The sequence below is a fragment of the Crinia signifera genome, chromosome 8 (genome assembly GCF_055691185.1).
Source record: "Crinia signifera chromosome 8, ASM5569118v1, whole genome shotgun sequence".
NCBI lineage: Eukaryota > Metazoa > Chordata > Amphibia > Anura > Myobatrachidae > Crinia > Crinia signifera.
In genome coordinates, this window is record NC_139224.1 from 173,368,533 (window position 1) to 173,391,506 (window position 22,974).

Sequence of the window (22,974 nt, forward strand, 5' to 3'; positions counted from 1 at the left end):
CCTTGCATGTGAGAATGATGTGGTGATCATTTGGGAGAACGGTAAAGCAGCTACATGCATGTAGCAATTTCCTCAGCTTCAAGACTGTGACAATGAATTCGCAAATCACACAGAATTACTGTATAAGGGGTGATTGAGGTTGCAAACTCCTTTAATGGACAAAATCGTGCTGCACTGCAGGTGGGGAAGATGTAACATGTGGAGAGAGAGTTAGATTTGGGTGGGGTGTGTTGAAACTGAAATCTAAATTGCAGTGTAAAAATAAAGCTCCCTGCACAGAAAAAATATAACCCACCCAAATGTAGCTCTCTGCACATTTTATATCTGCCCAACCTGCAGTGCAGCATGCTTTTGCAAACCAACCTGAATCACCCCATCATTTGTAGCCTATTTCTGCACAGATTTCAATGCATGTCAAAAACAATCATTTCTTATATGGAGTTATTTCTGGAGAGTTTGTGGCAATGATCATTTGCAGCGTGTTTACAACTCCATCTGGCTAATGTAATCCCGCACAGCCTGCGAGCGCTGTGTGTCTGAGCATAACATCCGCGCTCCGTGTCAGAGGGTGATAAAACGTAGCTTCGGGGCACACTCACTCCGTAATCGCTGCCCTGCTGGGAAAGTAACATTGTAGGGATCGTCACGGGCTTGTTTACAGGGAAAGTGGTCGTATTACAGGTGGAAATGTTGTAAGCTTTATTCAATTTAATATTTTTGGCAAAACCAGTTTGCAGAGGAAATGTATAAATATAAGGCGGAAACTTTTGCCTTAAGTAGCATCTGTTGGAGTCGGTTTCCCAACTGTCACCGTACCGGCTCAGTTACAGGTATGGGAGACCGTCGTTATTTGTAACTTTAGTAAAGGCACAGTACACAAATACAGGGTTGCTAAATCAAATGGAATATGGGCCATAGGCTTCATTGAGAGTTCAGCCTTGGTTCAGATCAACTCATCTGGGCTGGACCTGTTGTACAAGCCACACCTACTTGTGTTGGCCCCACCCACTACCCTGTTATATTACTTGTGAAAGGAGAGCTTTAAATTCAATTAAAGTTAAGTGATAGATGTATGGCAATACCTGCACTGCAGCTATATGTAAGTCACTTACTGCCTCACTCGATTACTGCGATCTGTAGATGATGGACTATTAGCAGTGCCTGGAATCTCCCAGGATTTATCTGGGGGTCAAACGTTTAGCTCTGTGCCTCTGGTTTTAAGGACCTCTCTTTCCCTGCACGATGCACAGTACACGAGGCCCCATCTTTCCACCAAGTGAAGTAGGTGGGCAGTATCTGTCTACTGCACATTTTGTGTGGCGGGGTCATAGTGTGAGGTAGTAATATACAGCCACCCAGCACCTCTATTTGTACTAACCAGTACCCCCTAACTGCCCTAATCTAATGCTCAGTGCCTAAACTCTAATCTAATCACCTAGCTCCGCAATCTAACCACCCAGCATTTCTGATCTAACCACCGAGCACCGCTAATATAATACCACAGGATGGAGTGTGACTGTTGGTATTAAGTTGAGCACCAACTTCATTGGGTACCCGGCACCTCTGCCTCCCTGTATCTTCTCCCCTCCCTCCCCAGCCTGTGGTCCCTTTATCTCCCTCTTGCAGATCCCCCCTTTCTGCCGCTGGTCCCGGTGATGGTGCTCCTGATCTCCACCCTCTGGCAGTGATCCTCTCACTCCAGCTGATTATGGTTTGACCCCACACACTGCCAGATTATCATCCGTTTGAAACGATATCGTGGTGTATGGTTGTCATAAAATGAATGTTATATCCTAATCTGTGATAGTGTGTGGTGTGACAATAGCACGTCACTACACCTGTACAATATCTTCAGTTATCACAACACAATTAAATCAAACTAGTAAATTGGAAATAAATATGACAGGACGATAAAGTTAGATTTGTTTTGTTTATATAAACTCCAACTATTCAGTAATGGTTTGGAAATCACCTTTTTTACTCAAATACCTAATGTGACAATAAAATGAAGCCGTTCCCTGTTTACACATTGTGTGCGGTTAATGCCACATCTCAGCAATGCCACATAAACCACAGACGTTTGTCTGCAAGTGAAGAAAAAAAGGGATACGAATATCCACAAGAAGGCGCTGATGTATGTGTCTGCTTGGCTATTGGAGCAGCAGTCTAAAAAAGGGGGAGTCAACCCCAGTACAATGGTAAACAGAAGAAATGGTGGTCGACTGCACTTAACAGAAATAATGAATTTAAATCTACACAATGGATTAAAAGAGGTCAGGTGTATGGTGAAAAAAAGATTGTACAATTTATTATAAAATTCTCACATATATAAATTAAAGCAATAAAATTGAAGATAAAAAATGACACTGATAATTATAGTCACCCTTTGATCAGTCAAGATAGTCCAGTCCAAATAATTGGATCTTGTAATTGTAATCCGTTGTGAGGATTGGATGTGTGGATCCACACCTTGAGATTTCTTGTGGTGGTGTTACAAGTGAGGGGCCAATTCACTTTGTCTGTAAACAGCAGGATGGGTATTTTTGCCAGATGGATTTAAAAGATGGCACCCTGAAAAAGCTGCCAAGAGCAGCGAAACGCGTAGGTGCATTACAAGTGACCTGAATTACCCCAGCATTGGGCACCCACGGTCTCTGCAAATCCTTTGAATCCAGCACCCTGCACCAGGAGAATTCTACTCCCAGCAGAATTGTTGCCTACAATTAACATCTCTGCACTATCAGTGGGTGAAACATCCTGGTTCCCTGAACATCTATCCGAGGCTCTACAACATCTGGTGGTACGCCACCCCCTTAAGAAAGCCCGGCTCTGAGTACAGAGGTTCCAGTACTCCCCACAAGTGCCATCTTTTAAATCCATCTGGAAAAAATACCCATCCTGCTGTTTACAGACAAAGTGAATTGGCCCCTCACTTTGTAACACCACCACAAGAAATCTCAAGGTGTGGATCCACACATCCAATCCTCGCAACGGATTACAATTACAAGATCCAATTATTTGGACTGGACTATCTTGACCGATCAAAGGGTGACTATAATTATCAGTGTCTTTTTTTATCTTCAATTTTATTGCTTTAATTTATATATGTGAGAATTTTATAATAAATTGTACAATCTATTTTTCACCATACACCTGACCTCTTTTAATCCATTGTGTAGATTTAAATTCATTATTTCTGTTAAGAGCAGTCGACCACCATTTCTTCTGTTTGTCTGCAAGTCCTTGGCTGTAACGAGACGGCCGTCTCCTCTCATCCAATAGAATTGTCCAGAAGACACTGTGATTATTCGCCATTACTCATGTGAGTGCTCTGATTGAGGATTACAGAGAGCGCACTAGAGAATACCCTCTGTGACACAATCACAGTTCTCTTGATGAGAATACTATATTCTCAGCTGAATCCATCACTAGCAATGACAGACAGCGGGTCGCCCCGTCCAGCTATCGCAGAGGTGTGAAGATGTGACACAGCTTTTTATTCTTCATTGAATACATTTATTTAAGTTCCTGTGCCACTTCTGTACCATGAAAAACTTATAACAATAGTGACTACAATAGTGATAATAATAGTGACTACAATAGTGATAACAATATTGATAATAGTGATATCTATACTGACTACAATAGTGACTACAATAGTGATAACAATAGTGATAACAATAGTGACTACAATAGTGATAACAATAGTGATAATAGTGATATTAATAATGACTAACATAGTGATTACAATAGTGATTACAATAGTGATAACATTAGTGATAACAATAGTGATTACAATAGTAATTACAATAGCGATAACAAAAGTGATTTAATTGCGATAACAAAAGTGATTACAATAGTGATTACAATAATGATAACAATAGTGATTACAATAGTGATTGCAATAGTGATAACAATAGTGATTACAATAGTAATTTCAATAGTGATAACAATAATGATAACAATAGCGATAACAATAGTGATTACAATATTTATAAAAATAGTTATTACAATAGTGATAACAATAGTGATTACAATAATGATAACAATAGTCATTACAATAGTGATAACCATAGTGATAACAATAGTGATTACAATATTGATAACAATAGTGATTACAATAGCGATAACAATAGTGATTACAATAATAATAATAATAACAATAGTAATTACAATAGTGATAACAATAGTGATTACAATAGTGATTAAAATAGTGATAACAATAGTGATTACAATAGTGATAACAGTAGTGATTACAATAGTGATAACAATAGTGATTACAATAGTGATAACAATAGTGATTACAATAGTGATAACAATAGTGATTACAATAGTGATAACAGTAGTGATTACAATAGTGATAACAATAGTGATTACAATAGTGATTACAATAGTGATAACAATAGTGATTACAATAGTGATTACAATAGTGATAACAATAGTGATAAAAGTAGTGATAACAATAGTGATTACAATAGTGATTACAATAGTGATAACAATAGTGATAACAGTAGTGATTACAGTAGTGATAACAATAGTGATTACAATAGTGATAACAGTAGTGATTACAATAGTGATAACAATAGTGATTACAATAGTGATAACAGTAGTGATTACAATAGTGATAACAATAGTGATTACAATAGTGATTACAATAGTGATAACAATAGTGATTACAATAGTGATAACAATAGTGATTACAATAGTAATACCTGTAGATGGTTTTAAACAATATTAATAATAAAAAATTTCCTGACTAAGTGAACAAAAGATAAATAGGGGTACATCTAGTTAGATGGGAGATCTATTGAAGTTGGGATGTTGCCCATAGCAACCAATAAGACTCTATCTATTATGTTCTAGAAGGTGCTTCTGTAAATAAATATCCTTATTGGGAAGCCTTGACGGACGGCATAGGGGCTTACCCATGTGTATGTAAATATATACAGTATAACCACGATCTCTGAATTCTATTGCGTTGAGTTTTTACTGCATTTTCGTGTGCCCTAAACCCCCTCTGTGGGGGCAGCGCTGCGGAGGGAATAGCCAGCAACAGCTGGCGATACCCTGTATAGGCTTATGGGATTCTCTCCGCAGCACTGTGTGCGGGATCTGTCACATCACTCCCAGCATGCCCTGCGGTCGGGCCGTCAGAGGTGCTCCTAGGGCTCAGACACGAAAGTCCAGGGACGGCACCGCATCGCAAAGGACAGCTGTTATCGCAAGAGCTGTCCTTTGCGTTACCTTATGCGCATCTGCAGCCGCTTTGTGCGAGTGGGCGCAATTAATTGCTTAGTCAGCCCGTGTGAATACCCAGCATTCCATCTGCGTCCCCATGAAAACGCTGGGAGTTCCCATGCTAATGCGTCCATGGTGCGGAGGGCGGGCAGCTGACATGTCAGCTGACATCAGCTTCCCGTACAAGGGCGCCGCAAATCTAAGATCACCAGAGGCTGACTTGGATCTGCGAGCACTCATTGGTCGCTGACCATCAACTGATTTTGCCACCACATGCAAGGCTGCGAATGGATGTCAATGCTGAACGTCCATCCGCATGCGAGCCCGTGCAATCTGCGTGTGTGCGGCGGCAGGACCTTGTGCAAGTGGTGTTTAGAATGACCCCCAATTATAAATAACCTCAAATTATTTAGGGAACGCAAATGCGAAAAAAATCCTGCGAGTTTCTATTTTGGACACAACGATGATCTCATCTCTCACCGGTGATTGCGGTTACTGAACAGAATATTGCATGCAGACCATTTTTAGCTATACAGTAAGCAAGCGGCGGCTGTGTCCAGCTTCCTTACAAGGACGCAATGTAGTAAATACACCAGTGTAATCTCCCTCGCCTATTTACATAACCTGGCCAAGTTTGGGATGATTGCAATGTTCGATATAACTGAATCACGCTATTCACTGAGAGCTTCATGCGTCAGTCCTCGCTACCTGCACCCAGGGGGAGATAATGTAGTGTGAGAACAGGCTGGAATATATAGTAGTGCACGTACAGTTATTGGCAGGTAGTGTGAGTGTGTAATCACAGTTAGCGGACAGCAGTGTGCTCGGTGAGAGAGCAGGAAATACCGCGACTCCCCACTATAATCATCTGTGCGATGCCGGAGTGTATGGGCTTATTGTCTGCAAATGATCTATAGTGCGACAGTTATAGAAGGAAACATTTTCGGGTACATAGCATACAGTAGGTACATGTCCAGGTGACGCAGGGACGTGGGGTATCTGTGCTGCTACACTATCGCTGGAGTTTCTGATACCCCAGAAATTGTGTTCTCCATTTGCTGGATAATTTATGGCTCAAAATCATGGAACATATAGATTAATCTGGCCGCGCCCTCCTATGTCACATCCTGCATACAGTATATGTCCAGCTCTAGCCCCGCCCTCCTATGTAATATATCCTGCATACAGTATATGTCCATCTCTAGCCCCGCCCTCCTATGTCACATCCTGCATACAGTATGTGTCCATCTATAGCCCCGCCCTCCTATGTCACATCCTGCATACAGTATATGTCCAGCTCTAGCCACGCCCTCCTATGTCACATCCTGCATACAGTATATGTCCAGCTCTAGCCCCGCCCTCCTATGTGATATCCTGCATACAGTATATGTCTAGCTCTAGCCCCGCCCTCCTATGTAATATATCCTGCATACAGTATATGTCCATCTCTAGCCCCGCCCTCCTATGTCACATCCTGCATACAGTATGTGTCCATCTATAGCCCCGCCCTCCTATGTCACATCCTGCATACAGTATATGTCCAGCTCTAGCCACGCCCTCCTATGTCACATCCTGCATACAGTATATGTCCAGCTCTAGCCCCGCCCTCCTATGTGATATCCTGCATACAGTATATGTCCAGTTCTAGCCCCGCCCTCCTATGTAATATATCCTGCATACAGTATATGTCCAGCTCTAGCCCCGCCCTCCTATGTGATATCCTGCATACAGTATATGTCCAGCTCTAGCCCCGCCCTCCTATGTGATATCCTGCATACAGTATATGTCCAGCTCTAGCCCCGCCCTCCTATGTGATATCCTGCATACAGTATATGTCCAGCTCTAGCCCCGCCCTCCTATGTAATATATCCTGCATACAGTATATGTCCATCTCTAGCCCCGCCCTCCTATGTCACATCCTGCATACAGTATATGTCCATCTCTAGCCCCGCCCTCCTATGTCACATCCTGCATACAGTATATGTCCAGCTCTAGCCCCGCCCTCCTATGTGATATCCTGCATACAGTATATGTCCAGCTCTAGCCCCGCCCTCCTATGTAATATATCCTGCATACAGTATATGTCCATCTATAGCCCCGCCCTCCTATGTCACATCCTGCATACAGTATATGTCCATCTATAGCCCCGCCCTCCTATGTCACATCCTGCATACAGTATATGTCCATCTCTAGCCCCGCCCTCCTATGTCACATCCTGCATACAGTATATGTCCAGCTCTAGCCCCGCCCTCCTATGTCACATCCTGCATACAGTATATGTCCAGCTCTAGCCCCGCCCTCCTATGTGATATCCTGCATACAGTATATGTCCAGCTCTAGCCCCGCCCTCCTATGTAATATATCCTGCATACAGTATATGTCCAGCTCTAGCCCCGCCCTCCTATGTAATATATCCTGCATACAGTATATGTCCAGCTCTAGCCCCACCCTCCTATGTAATATATCCTGCATACAGTATGTGCCCAGCTCTAGCCCCACCCTCCAATGTGATATATCCTACATACAGTATATGTCCAGCTCTAGCCCCACCCTCCTATGTAATATATCCTGCATACAGTATATGTCCAGCTCTAGCCATGCCCTCCTATGTAATATCCTACATACAGTATATGTCCAGCTCTAGCCCCGCCCTCCTATGTGATATCCTACATACAGTATGTGTCCAGCTCTAGCCCCGCCCCCTTCTATGTAATATCCTGCATACAGTATGTGTCTAGCTCTAGCCCCACCCTTCTATGTAATATATCCTGCATACAGTATGTGCCCAGCTCTAGCCCCACCCTCCTATGTGATATATCCTACATACAGTATATGTCCAGCTCTAGCCCCACCCTCCTATGTAATATATCCTGCATACAGTATGTGTCCAGCTCTAGCCATGCCCTCCTATGTAATATCCTACATACAGTATATGTCCAGCTCTAGCCCCAACCTCCTATGTCACATCCTGCATACAGTATGTGTCCAGCTCTAGCCATGCCCTCCTATGTCATATCCTGCATACAGTATGTGTCCAGCTCTAGCCCCAACCTCCTATGTAATATCCTGCATACAGTATATGTCCAGCTCTAGCCCCGCCCTCCTATGTGATATCCTGCATACAGTTTGTGTCCAGCTCTAGCCCCGCCCTCTTATGTAATATCCTGCATACAGTATATGTCCAGCTCTAGCCCCACCCTCCTATGTAATATCCTGCATACAGTATATGTCCAGCTCTAGCCCCGCCCTCTTATGTGATTTCCTGCATACAGTATGTGTCCATCTCTAGCCCCACCCTCCTATGTGATATCCTGCTTACAGTATGTGCCCAGCTCTAGCCCCACCCTCCTATGTGATATCCTGCTTACACTATGTGTCCAGCTCTAGCCCCGCCCTCCTATGTGATATCCTGCATACAGTATATGTGCAGCTGTAGCCCCGCCCCCAATGTGATATCCTGCATACAGTATATGTGCAGCTGTAGCCCCGCCCCCAATGTGATATCCTGCATACAGTATGTGCCCAGCGCTAGCCCCGCCCCTATGTGATATAATGCATACATTATGTGCCCAGCTCTAGCCCCGCCCTCCTATGGGATATCCTGCATACAGTATGTGCCCAGCTCTAGCCCCGCCCCTATGTGATATAATGCATACATTATGTGCCCAGTTCTAGCCCCGCCCCCTGTGTGATATCCTGCATACAGTATGTGCCCAGCTCTAGCCCCGCCCCCCTGTGTGATATCCTGCATACAGTATGTGCCCAGCTCTAGCCCCGCCCTCCTATGTGATATCCTGCATACAGTATGTGCCCAGCTCTAGCCTCGCCCCCTGTGTGATATCCTGCATACAGTATGTGTCCAGCTCTAGCCCCGCCCCCAATGTAATATCCTGCATACAGTATGTGCTCAGCTCTAGCCCCGCCCCCTGTGTGATATCCTGCATACAGTATGTGTCCATCTCTAGCCCCGCCCCCTGTGTGATATCCTGCATACAGTATTTGCCCAGCTCTAGCCCCGCCCCCAGTGTGATATCCTGCATACAGTATGTGCCCATCTCTAGCCCCGCCCCCCTGTGTGATATCCTGCATACAGTATGTGTCCAGCTCTAGCCCCGCTCCCAATGTGATATCCTGCATACAGTATGTGCCCATCTCTAGCCCCGTCCCCTGTGTGATATCCTGCATACAGTATGTGTCCAGCTCTAGCCCCGCCCCCTGTGTGATATTCTGCATACAGTATGTGCCCAGCTCTAGCCCCGCCCCCTGTGTGATATCCTGCATACAGTATGTGTCCAGCTCTAGCCCCGCCCCCTGTGTGATATCCTGCATACATTATGTGCCCAGCTCTAGCCCCACCCCCAATGTGAAATCCTGCATACAGTATATGTCCAGCTCTAGCCCCGCCCTCCTATGTGATATCCTGCATACAGTATGTGCCCAGCTCTAGCCCCGCCCTCCTATGTTATATATCCTGCATACAGTATATGTCCAGCTCTAGCCCCGCCCTCCTATGTCATATCCTGCATACAGAATATGACCATCTCTAGCCCCGCCCCTATGTGATATCCTGCATACAGTATGTGCCCAGCTCTAGCCCCGCCCTCCTATGTGATATCTTGCATACAGTATATGTCCAGCTCTAACCCCACCCCCTATGTTATATATCCTGCATACAGTATATGTCCAGCTGTAGCCCTGCCCTCCTATGTAATATATCCTGCATACAGTATGTGCCCAGCTCTAGCCCCGCCCCTATGTGATATAATGCATACATTATGTGCCCAGCTCTAGCCCCACCCCCAATGTGATATCTTACATACAGTATATGTGTAGCTATAGCCCCACCCTCCTATGTGATATCCTGCATACAGTATGTGCCCAGCTCTAGCCCCGCCCCCTGTGTGATATCCTGCATACAGTATGTGCCCAGCTCTCGCCCCGCCCCCAATGTGATATCCTGCATACATTATGTGCCCAGTTCTAGCCCCGCCCCCAATGTGATATCCTGCATACAGTGGGCGAGATGTACTAAAAAGAAAGTGTGATAAAACCCCCGTTTTACTGCATTTTCCTATGTACTATTACCCGGCGGCACCGTTATCGCAGGGCAGGGTATCGCCCCCTTTGGGTGGCGATACCCTATAGAAGCCTATGGGCTTCTTTTCACCGCCCCCTGCGTCGCCGCAACACCGCCGCCTCGCCGACCCCCCTCTCCTCCTCCCTTGGGCTAACCTTCTTGCAGGTCCTCCTGGACCCCGGAAGGTAAGCCCTTCCTCCCCCTATCAACGCAGCCGGACGTCCTTCCGGCTGCAGGGGGGAGGAGGAGGCGCCGGGGACAGCCTGCTTAGCTGTCCCCGGCGTGTAGGCATCAGAAGCCGCCTGGGAGGTAACGGAGACTCTCCGCAGACCAGAGTACAGGTATCGCGGGGGGGGGGGGGGGGCTCCGTTACTACACCGCGATGCCAGCCGCACATGTAAGTACATATGCGCTGGCATCGTGGCGGGGGGGGGGGGGGGCGCGAAGGGCGGCGATGTATTTTAATACATCTCGCCCAGTATGTGCCCAGCTATAGCCCTGCCCCCTGTGTGATATCCTGCATGACTGCCCTAGGACACCATAATATGCGGAGAGACACATAAATCCTTCTGTTACTTTAAGGCCTTCGGTTATCAGTCTCCTTGTTGTGTAAACTTGTATAATTTGTGTAATATTGTCCACACCCAACGCACCAGGCTCTGATCCAAGCTCGTGTTTACTCGATGAGCAGTTCCCTGTCCTGGGGAATATTCACCTCTGTCCGCATTTGGAGGCATCAGTGTGTGCGTTCCTCTGGCAGAATCTGGCCTCACATGTTGCACGCTACATTACATCTATCAGTCTCTTCTCTGCTATAGGTTCTCTATGGACTCTCACCCCAACAGCACCACAGGTGCGTACTATCAGTCTGCAAATCATAGATGAAGTGGAATGAGGGATATGAACTGATCGGTCATATCTGCCCATTTATCATTTATCCGCTCTGGTAGAATTCCCGGAGGGTAGATGCACACGGCCACTGTGGGAGGAGGGTATTCTTTGGGGCGGGTGTTACATGATGTTTCTCAATGCGCTCCAAATGTGGACACCGCCTCTATTCATCATTACGTGTTCTCCTCTATGGTTTTCTTTTTCCAGGTTAAAGGTTAATGCGAAAAGGATTCGCAAAACTACAACTCAACCATTAACTACAACTTAACAATTAGCCCCAATGCATGATAATTAGTGCATGTACAGTATGAAATAGTTAGAATTGGGAATGGTCATCATCGATGGATTATTGCCGATGCAGAATAATTTTGCCATCGATGCTGGAGAAACAAATGGTTTCCTGCCATCAATGGCCTCTGTAAACCCATTTTTTTTTACTGCAATGTTCCACCCTGAAACCCATTTAGCCCCTCCCCCACATTCGGATTGGCCCAAAGGCTAGTCATTAAAGCAACAGGCTAGTTGGAATGGCTTATTCTCAGTTTTACAACATTTCGAGTTATTGCTGAGCAAGACGCGTTTTACTGCACGCTCCTAATTGCCAGCTGTATGTGCTCTGTAATCAATATAAAAGACAATATACAAATAGAGAAAACAACTTACCTATCACCTAGAAAACATGGAACTGAAGCATAATAAATACAGATGAAAGCAGCAGTGCGTTCTCTAAGAAACAAATCAATGAGACAGGCTAGAGGAAGAATCTTAATGACACTATTTCCTTTTGTTTCTTTGGGTTGCTACTAATAATATATAAGGATTTTCAGAATCACAGACTATCGTAGTTACCACAGTGATATGGTGCATGATGTAGTGAGCAGAGAGGCTTTGTATTGTTTCTCTGAGCTCTGTCTGCTTTGTGTAATGTAAGGTCTTATCACTCTCTTGCTCCATGTGCCGAGGCCGATTCAGGCGTGCTCGTAGAGCAGAGCATTCGGCCCCTCTGTCTGCTCATGTCTTTCTGCGTGTGTTATACATATAGGGCCTGATTAAGTCCCGTAAACACAGGTCAGAATTTGGCTGTTCTGCGATGAATTGTTGCTCAGCCCCCACATCCACTAGACCCCGCCTTGCAAATGGCTGGGCTCTGTTTTGGGATTGGATGTGTATGTTTTGCATCCTATGCATATCCCAGAACTTACTCGGCAGCTGCGTGTAATACAGGTACTCTTGAGCGGCCAATGACATCATCCGTCCCTCCCCTAGAAGGCTTAAACACGCCTGCGTTCCCACTGACTATGCCAACCCCCCCCCCCCCCCCAGAGGGACCAGGAAATCTCCCAATTTTTTCGTGACCCTCTACCTAACAGTAAACTTAGCAAATAAAGCGGGTGGTCTGGGCAGAGGAGATTCTGGCTGAATGTGTTGGTAGTGATGTCATTAGAATCACTGCATCCTGTCCCGCCTCCTTTTCACAGTTCTGCCTTAACCCCACCCCCTTTTCCTATGTCCCGCACCCCATCTGAGACAACCTGGCTTGCTCTTCATGCACCCCGCAATGTCTAACATGGTGGAACACTGTTACACACATCCATTGTCAATAAAGTGGGTGCCCTGAGATAGAAATACACTTTTACGGCTATCTGATTGCATGGCTCTGGAAACTCGCAAAGCAGAGATGGGGTCTGAATCAGACTTCACAGTAGGTGCATGCTGGGCACATAGGTGCATGCTGGACACATAGGTGCATGCTGGACACATAGGTGCATGCTGGACACACAGGTGCATGCTGGGCACATAGGTGCATGCTGGACACATAGGTGCATGCTGGACACACAGGTGCATGCTGGACACACAGGTGCATGCTGGACACATAGGTGCATGCTGGGCACATAGGTGCATGCTCGACACACAGGTGTATGCTGGACACATAGGTGCATGCTGGACACACAGGTGCATGCTGGACACATAGGTGCATGCTGGGCACATAGGTGCATGCTGGACACATAGGTGCATGCTGGACACACAGGTGCATGCTGGACACATAGGTGCATGCTGGACACATAGGTGCATGCTGGACACATAGGTGCTTTTTCAGACAATACATACACAGGTGTATTGTCTCATGACAGATGCCGATTGGTAACTACATTTTATCTCTCTCCAAGACTTGGTACTGTACCAGTGGCATAGTTCAGCCAGCAGCGCCCACCACAGACCCCTCATGTGCCGCTCCACCAAGCCACCGCAGGGTCTGCCACATATGTAGATAAGCCACTGTACTGTACATCTCACCAACTGTAAATTACTTAGTGATAGGGAGAGGAAAGAGAGACTGATCTTCCCCAATATATCTAGCACAATCTCTTATATATTTAGCCAGATCTGTCACTCATCCTCTTTGTGCGTAACGTTCCCGCCCAGCGTTCTACACAAACCCGCCCCCCCTAGGGAAAAGACCAGTGTGATACACACCACCACCCCTTGACATCACCTCCCCCCGCCCAGCCAGGGCTACAGTACATGCCCACCATCCACCATTGCTCCACAGCCACCAGGTGACACCCCCACCTGCGACCCCCCTCCTGCTATTCACAGCCCCCCCGCGCACCCTCCCCTCCCACGATTCACGGCACCCCCTGCACTCCCCCTCCCGTGATTTGTGGACCCCCACGCCCCCCTCCCGCGATTCACGACACCCCCCTCCCGCGATTTGCGGACCCCCGCGACCCCCCCTTCCCGTGATTTAGGCCCCCCGCGATTCATGGCACCCCCTCCAGCGATTCACGATTGACCCACGGCCTATTCAGTCAGATATAATGGATGACCATCGATAGCTACAACAATCAATGGTTATCCAAGTAATATGTTACTACTATCAATGGCAGGGTGCAAAATCGCCATCAATGCCAACCATCGATGGCGTCTGCACCAATGGCCATCCCTACTCTGCAACAGCCAAAGGGGGAGACTCTGGGGCCCATTTATCATGATCGCATTTACAATTCGTAAAATGCGATCACATCGGGGCAATGTATCAATATTAAGGGCGCAGGGACGGGGCTCCGATAGGAGCCCGCCCCTGCGAAGCCCTAACCCGGAAGCCGGGAGGTCTGCGCATGCGCGATTATGCACTGACCCCCGCCGACCCCTCTTACCGCACTGCCCTGCTCGGGCAGCGCGAAGTGTAGCCATAGGCTACAATGGGCTATCGCCACATTACAATGGCCGTATTGCTGGGGTGCGATGCCGGGCTACCCGATGTTAATACATTTGGCAGCTTCGCATCCCCCATAGAAACCTATGGGGGATGCGGCCGGCGGCGCTGCAGGGAGGATCGCAGCAGGGATCGGAGATCCCTGCTGCGGTCCCCCTTTAATACATTTGGGGGATACTAAATATTTGCGGTGCAGGGATTTAACCGCAAATATTGCTTGATAAATGCGGCCCTCTCTAAGCTAAAAATGCGGTAAAAACCCCGTTATCGGTCACACACAATGATAATAACAGGAAAAAAGAAAATCAAGAAATCTCATAAACGTGGATCCATCTGGTTGTGTGTGAGAGGGGAGAGATGTAGACGTGTAAATCTATGTCTATTAGTACAGTATAGTGTGTCAGAAAGGGAAGTGCACATCCTAGTGTATATAGTATACAGTGTATCGCTGCAGCTACAGGCTACAATATTGTGTCTGTGATCTCCTGTCACACAATGGTTAACTGACGTGGGAGGGGCAGGACCAGCTCCTGAAGAACCACATTGATTTCTATGTTCAGAGAGCAGAGCAGGCTGCTGCTGCTGCGAGAAAGTCCACCTCTGTGTGAGTGCCCGGCTTGTGGGAGGCCAGCTCGCCCCATGCCCACATCCAGACAACAAGAGGCTACAGATGTGAGCAGAGGCCTGGCAGGAGCCCTGTGCACGAGGAGCGGCTGTCACCCCATCTGCAGTCTCCGGGCACAGTACTTGGGCTGCTGTCGGTGCAGGATGAGCCCAGGACGGGATGGAGAGCTCATGGGGTGGTAGGTGGCTGCGGGACACAAGTACAGGTAAGTCTGAGCCCTACGCACTGTGACTGCGTTTATTGATACGTGACACGGAATTACGCCGGTTGCCCAATAATTCCAAATGATTCATTTTGCTTTTAAAAATACTTTATAGCCTCCCGTGATCTGAGACGTTACTGAAAGACATGACTAGACAACTCACCAAGCTATGTTTGGAAGTATGTTGTCGGAATGCAGAAACTAAGGGGTCCTGGGCAGAGGTGAAGAACCAACAGACAGACCCTAACTGTCATCTCCTAAAAAACAGCCGTAACATGACAATTAGGAGCTGGTTGGCTGGTACTTTATCTCCATGCACATTTTCACTCTCCATGGCTTAATAAATAGACTCATGGTACAACTGATATGCTGATATATATATATATATATATATATATATATATATATATATATATATATATATATATATATATATATATGATCCTCTCAGGATGGTCATTCATTTGGCCTCAGGATACAGTATCTCTGTAACTAAGATTTTGATTGATTGATAGGAGCCAGATGCAAGAGGGCACCTGGGTAAGAATGTTGGGACACGCTTTTGATTTAAAGTGTCCTAAAGTCACTCTATAACTTCCTATGGGTTACTTCTAAATGCAATCCAGACCCCACCTAGAGGCAATGTGACATGATTTATAGATCACATTCACTTCATACAAATATTACACATGTTACACATAAACCGAAAGTGACCCTTCTGGTCAAATACGTTGTTTCTTGCAACATAGAGCAATGCTATGGGCCCAGGCACAATTCTGGAAACGAGCGACCACAAAACACCATTTGGTATAAACAGTTACACATTCCACCGCAACGCAATAAGTCATGCCATGATGTACAGGGGTCAATGTTCTTTGGATACACTGGTGGGCAGAGCAGCAGATCACCCACAAACATCTGGGCATCAGTCACATATATTACAGAAGCAATGTAAGTCTGTTCCGTAATAAGAGAGATGGTATAAACTTCTATTCCCCTATTACATAAAGGTCTGCAGAGGACAGAACTTTTTTGGGGTTTTGCCTGTACCCTCCTTCAGTCTGTTCTATATATAGGCAGGAACGAGAAGTTCTTACGTTCTGAGGGTCCGTCTCTGCTATTGGGCAGCATTTTGCAAACACTTGTTTTTACTCATTGGGGAACTTTTAATAGTTTGTACTGTAGCTTAAACTATTTTTACTTTGTATCTGGTACAAGGTTTCTGTGTTGGATCAGCAGGAGAACACGGTACCCAGCCAATGATATAGTCTCCTGGCAGGAAAACAGCGTCTGAGTAATTGCTGTACTGTACATTTGCAAAATATAGATGGTAACCAAACCCGGGTCCGTCCAGTGTGCAGGAGTCCTGTCAGCGTGACACAGAACACGCCTGGCTTATTGCAGCCCAGATAACACCATATGCTAGTATAAGATCTCTCCGAGTTCTGCTGTTGCTGTCGTTATCTCAGTGTGTTCTCCGCCGCTGCGCCGAGCTGTTTGCCTTGTGCACTCACTAGAATCGGGGTTGTTGGAACAGGAATTCAAAGCTTATTATTAAAAGTCCTTTCGGATGTTCCTTAGTTGCTGCTGGAACCAGAAATATTACTCTGAGCTGGGAACGCGTGTCTGCTGGCCTGCCAAACGCTTAGTACATCTCATGTACAGTAATTATTCTTATCTGTGGGAAATGTCCTAACGTGAGGTGGATTCCAGACCTAATTGTGCAATGTTAGCCTTTTACAAGGCACACTATCCCTCCAAATCAGGGTTAAACAACCTGTGGGGAACTACAAGTCTCAGCATGCACTGCCAAGGACACTTTTCTTTTTTGAGCAGGCGAAGGTAACATATAGCTCTTTGTAGCCTTCAACTAACAGGGTCTTAGAACGACATGGCACAAGAAGCTTTCAGTACCTGCTGAGACTTGTAGTACCATTGAGGCTATACTGCTGCAAGTTGTCTACCACCAAAAGAGATGCTTAGAACAGCACAATATCTATCTCTCATATCTATCTATCTATCTCTCATATCTATCTATCTATCTATCTATCTATCTATCTATCTATCTATCTATCTATCTATCTATCTATCTATCTATCTATCTATCTATCTATCTATCTATCTATCTATCTATCTATCTATCTATCTATCATCCATCCGTCCAAATAGGACAATGTATCTAGTAGTGTCACTATGCTCCGCCCTCTGCGATATGATAACATCATTTGCATCATTATGCTCCGCCCACTGCAGTCTTATAACACCACCGTATACACTTTGATACCCCTGCAGCCACATCACAAGTTACGATATTGATATGACGAGTGTCTGGCTTGGCGTTAAGGAGACTTCTAGAGGTTTTTTATGTCAGTTATGCAGAGGTCACCCAATATTTTCGGGCGTCTCGGGAGAATTGACAAGTTTGAGTAACTTATACTCGCAGAAAGAGATAAAGTCAGATCCAAACACTGTTCTTGTGCACACTTACTTTTCTAAGATCGCACTTTCAGTGTAAAATTGCACTAAGTAAGAAACAACATCCAATCAAACATTTTCTTCTGCTGTCTAACTTGCTACAAACAAGTTCAAGCTTTTGATTGGTTGATATCATTTAATGCAAATTTGTACCCAGTGTTTGTAAATAACCACCAATGACAGCAAATATTAAGCAGCTTCCAAGTGTATTAATGCACCAATGATAACATCCTGTCCTTCATTTTGACAGCCCTTCTGTAACTACCCATGTCTTCTTAACCCTCTTTCTGTTTCTCCCCAGGTTGTGTTGTGTTGCAGATATGATTTGAGCATTGGACCTACACATCCAACAATGAACAACAGTACGGAAATCACATTGTATACTGCAAATGTGTCGACATCGAACAGCACGGACCTCAAGGTGCAGAAGATTTCGGTCTTCTTTTCCATCGTATTCATGACAGTGGGAATAACGTCCAACAGCCTTGCCATTGCCATACTCTTGAAAGCCTACCAAAGATTTAGAAAGAAGTCCAAAGCCTCGTTTCTCCTGTTTGCGAGCGGATTGGTCTTCACCGACCTGTTTGGACATCTCATTAATGGGACAATAGCTATCTATGTCTACGCTTCGGACAGAGACTGGTCGAGATTTGATCACTCGAACGTTCTGTGCAGCATTTTCGGTATATGCATGGTATTCTTTGGCCTCTGCCCGCTTCTACTTGGGAGTGTGATGGCGGTTGAGCGGTGCATCGGCGTCACCGAGCCAATATTTCACTCCACCAAAATGACTTCGAGGCATGGCAAAATTATCCTGGCATTTGTCTTGCTATTTGCCTTCATGGTGGCCTTGTTGCCCATCCTGACTCTCAGGTCCTACCATATACAGGCCACCAAGACGTGGTGCTTTCTTAAAACAGAACAGATCAAAGACTGGATGGACCAGGTCAACCTGCTGCTGTTCTCCTCCCTGGGACTCCTAGCCCTGGCCATCTCATTTCTGTGCAATGCCATCACTGGAATAACGTTGCTTAGGTCCAAACTGAAAAGCCAGCAGCACAGGCAAGGCCGGTCTCATCATCTGGAGATGATTGTCCAACTTCTGGCCATCATGTGCGTCTCTTGCATTTGTTGGACTCCATTCTTGGTAAGTTCTCAAATACAAAGAATAGTTGTCTGTCTGTCTGTCTTTCTGTATGTCACTTTTCTCCACTTTTATATCTCACTTGGTTGGTGCAAAGGGACACTAAACCTACAATGTGAGGAGAAATTTGGCTGAAAATAAGAATGGTCTTGATACTGGAAATTCGGACTGGTTCCTCACAGCGACTTCTGCCACTGGTGGGTGACTATCCTCTCTCACGCCCCGTGATGTCACAGATACCCCCTAGATGGGTCACCACTACAAGCTCCACAGTGTCAGAGGTTCCAGTAGGTGTTCTGGGGTCCAGACTGGTCCAGGTTTTGCCCAAACCCTTATATCAGTGATGGATAACCCTGTCATTGAACTACACATCCCAGCATGCTCTGCAACAGTTTGAGCATGGCCAAATAGTAAAACAGTAACGAAGCATGCTGGGATGTGTTGTTCAACAATAGCTGGAGTGCCAAGTTTCTCCATCACTGCCTTATATGGACTTAAATGTGGTAGATGTACCAATAATATTTAACAATACAAATGTAATAAGATATAAGATCTCTGAGGAACAAATTTTGGTCCATGCAGCCACGGAAGAATACTGCGGCAATCGATTGCAGTAAATCAGGGCTGGGCAATTGCGGCCCTCCAGATGTTGAGGAACTACACATCCCAGCATGCCTTGCATCAGTTTCAGCATGGCCACATAGCAAAACTAATGCAAAGCATTCTGGGATGTGTAGTTCCTCAACATCTGGAGGGCCGCAATTGCCCAGCCCTGCAGTAAATGGTTGATAACAGAGGACAGTAGCTTACACTCCCTTGTGTAACAAAAAACAAGTAGCGTCACACGTCTTATGGTCAAATTGCGAGATTTAAACGAGTGTTTTTAGCAGGTCTTTTGCATAAGGAAGCTTGTGCGGCCGGTTACGGGCTTCGTAACTTATTAGTCATTACAGTAAAAGTGTTTTTTTTTATTTTTATTTGGTAAACACGGTTTGTTGGGTTTGGCAAGAGAAGGGACTTTACCCCCCACACACGTAAATCTTCCAGCGCAGGAAATCAGCCTGTTATGGACACACACGCCATGTGGCAACACTTTTGGAGAACGCCCACATTTCCAGGGATGGGTGTTACTTGTGTGTGTTTACAGCTGGAAAACAGTTACGTTTGTATAGGGAAATGAATGTTTATCCGCTAGAGGGATAAGAAAATCTGTTATACTCCACTAATGACTTTTCTTCACATCGCACTCTCCGTCCAATTCCCACCGCTGCGCTCAGACCTCCGCTTTGTATTGGAAGATCTGGCAAACAGCCACGAAAGGATAATCTGATCCAACTTTCTGCCTCGGCTACAATAGGCCATCTATTCAAAGCGGCGTTACCACTTAGACTTTCTACGTGCAGGATTCCTGAGCCAGAGTGCCCGTGGCTTGTACTGTACCTGTGGTTCATCCAGATCTGTAATGCAGGTTGTACAGATCTAATTAGTTTGTCACTTTAAATTAGCCATGGCATGTCATTGAAGATGACACAATCGATGGTTTCACACCATCAGGTGGAGGCTATAGATTTAGATTGTAAGCTCTCCCTCTGCCCTCGTGCTTTTTCTTACTGAAACCATCTCCGATGACACCAAATCCACTACCATGATGCTATGGTTATGTGCCCTGTACTTGTCCTCTATTGTATACAGCTGTAAGTCACTGTCTCCTGGGTTATATACTGTGTAATAGGGTGCTGCGGATCCCTTGTTCTCTGCCCCCTGATACTTATGTCAGTGTCCTCTGCTGATGCAGCTATGGTTATGTGCCCTGTACTTGTCCTCTATTGTATACAGCTGTAAGTCACTGTCTCCTGGGTTATATACTATGTAATAGGGTGCTGCGGATCCCTTGTTCTCTGCCCCCTGATACTTATGTCAGTGCCCTCTGCTGATGCAGCTATGGTTATGTGCCCTGTATTTTGTCCTCTATTGTATCCAGCTGTAAGTCACTGTCTCCTGGGTTATATACTCTGTAATACGGCGCTGCGGATCCCTTGTTCTCTGCCCCCCTGATACTTATGTCAGTGTCCCCTGCTGATGCAGCTATGGTTATGTGCCCTGTACTTGTCCTCTATTGTATTCAGCTGTAAGTCACTGTCTCCTGGGTTATATACTGTGTAATAGGGTGCTGCGGATCCCTTGTTCTCTGCCCCCCTGATACTTATGTCAGTGTCCCCTGCTGATGCAGCTATGGTTATGTGCCCTGTACTTGTCCTATATTGCATTCAGCTGCAAGTCACTGTCTCCTGGGTTATATGCTCTGTAATAGGGTCCTGCAGATCTCTTGTTCTCTGCCCCCTGATACTTATGTCAGTGCCGCCTGCTGATGCAGCTATGGTTATGTGCCCTGTACTTGTCCTCTATTGTATTCAGCTGTAAGTCACTGTATCCTGGGTTATATGCTCTGTAATAGGGTGATGCGGATCCCTTGTTCTCTGCCCCTGATACTTTTGTCAGGATCCTCTGCTGATGCAGCTATGGTTATGTGCCCTGTACTTGTCCTCTATTGTGTACAGCTGTAAGTCACTGTCTCCTGGGTTATATACTCTGTAATAGGGTGCTGCGGATCCCTTGTTCTCTGCCCCCTGATACTTACAGTATGTCAGTGTCCCCTGCTGATGCAACTATAGTTATGTGCCCTGTACTTGTCCTATATTGTATTCAGCTGTAAGTCACTGTCTCCTGGGTTATATACTGTGTAATAAGGTGCTGCGGATCCCTTGTTCTCTGCCCCCTGGTACTTACTGTATGTCAGTGCTGTCTGCTGATGCAGCTATGGTTATGTGCCCTGTACTTGTCCTCTATTGTATACAGCTGTAAGTCACTGTTTCCTGGGTTATATACTCTGTAATAGGGTGCTGCAGATCCCTTGTTCTCTGCCCCCTGTTACTTATGTCAGTGTCCCCTGCTGATGCAGCTATGGTTATGTGCCCTGTACTTGTCCTCTATTGTATACAGCTGTAAGTCACTGTCTCCTGGGTTATATACTCTATAATAGGGCGCTGCGGATCCCTTGTTCTCTGCCCCCTGATACTTATGTCAGTGCTGTCTGCTGACGCAGCTATGGTTATGTGCCCTGTAGCTATCCTCTATTGTATACAGCTGTCAGTCACTGTCTCCAGGGTTATATACTCTGTAATAGGGTGCTGCGGATCCCTTGTTCTCTGCCCCCTGGTACTTATGTCAGTGTCCCCTGCTGATGCCGCAATGGTTATGTGCCCTGTACTTGTCCTATATTGTATTCAGCTGCAAGTCACTGTCTCCTGGGTTATATACTCTGTAATAGGGTGCTGCGGATTCCTTGTTCTCTGCCCCCTGTTACTTATGTCAGTGTCCCCTGCTGATGCAGCTATGGTTATATACCTTGTACTTGTCCTCTATTGTATTCAGCTGTAAGTCACTGTCTCCTGGGTTATATACTCTGTAATAGTGTGCTGCGGATCCCTTGTTCTCTGCCCCCTGGTACTTATGTCAGTGCTGTCTGCTGATGCAGCTATGGTTATGTGCCCTGTACTTGTCCTCTATTGTATTCAGCTGTAAGTCACTGTCTCCTGGGTTATATACTCTGTAATAGGGCACTGCGGATCCCTTGTTCTCTGCCCCCTGATACTTATGTCAGTGTCCCCTGCTGATGCAGCTATGGTTATGTGCCCTGTACTTGTCCTCTATTGTATTCATCTGTAATTCACTGTCTCCTGGGTTATATACTGTGCAATAGGGTGCTGTTGATCCCTTGTTCTCTGCCCCCTGATACTTATGTCTGTGTCCTCTGCTGATACAGCTATAGTTATGTGCCCTGTACTTGTCCTCTATTGTGTACAGCTGTAAGTCACTGTCTCCTGGGTTGTATACTCTGTAATAGGGCGCTGCGGATCCCTTGTTCTCTGCCCCCTGATACTTATGTCAGTGCTGCCTGCTGATGTAGCTATGGTTATGTGCCCTGTACTTGTCCTTTATAGTATTCAGCTGTAAGTCACTGTTTGCTTATACAGTATGTTTATGTAATCATAATTGGCACTGTGGAACCCTTGTGGCGCATATAAATAAAGGATAATAATAATAA

At 45.9% G+C, this 22,974-nt stretch overlaps 1 protein-coding gene across 2 annotated transcripts in view; it reads left to right on the plus strand.

Annotated features, from left to right (window-relative positions):
* The first annotated feature begins 652 nt into the window (after positions 1-652).
* The window catches only part of PTGFR (prostaglandin F receptor), a 73,609-nt gene continuing 51,287 nt past the window's right edge, over positions 653-22,974 (plus strand). Inside the window, exons 1-2 of one of the 2 annotated variants that reach the window (XM_083157822.1) lie at positions 653-830; positions 18,027-18,872. In XM_083157822.1, coding sequence (XP_083013948.1) covers positions 18,078-18,872 — 795 coding nt within the window. In that variant the 5' untranslated portion in view covers positions 653-830; positions 18,027-18,077. Of the gene's footprint in view, positions 831-14,991; positions 15,254-18,026; positions 18,873-22,974 lie in introns of those variants that run through there. The other variant, XM_083157821.1, reaches the window with a different exon arrangement.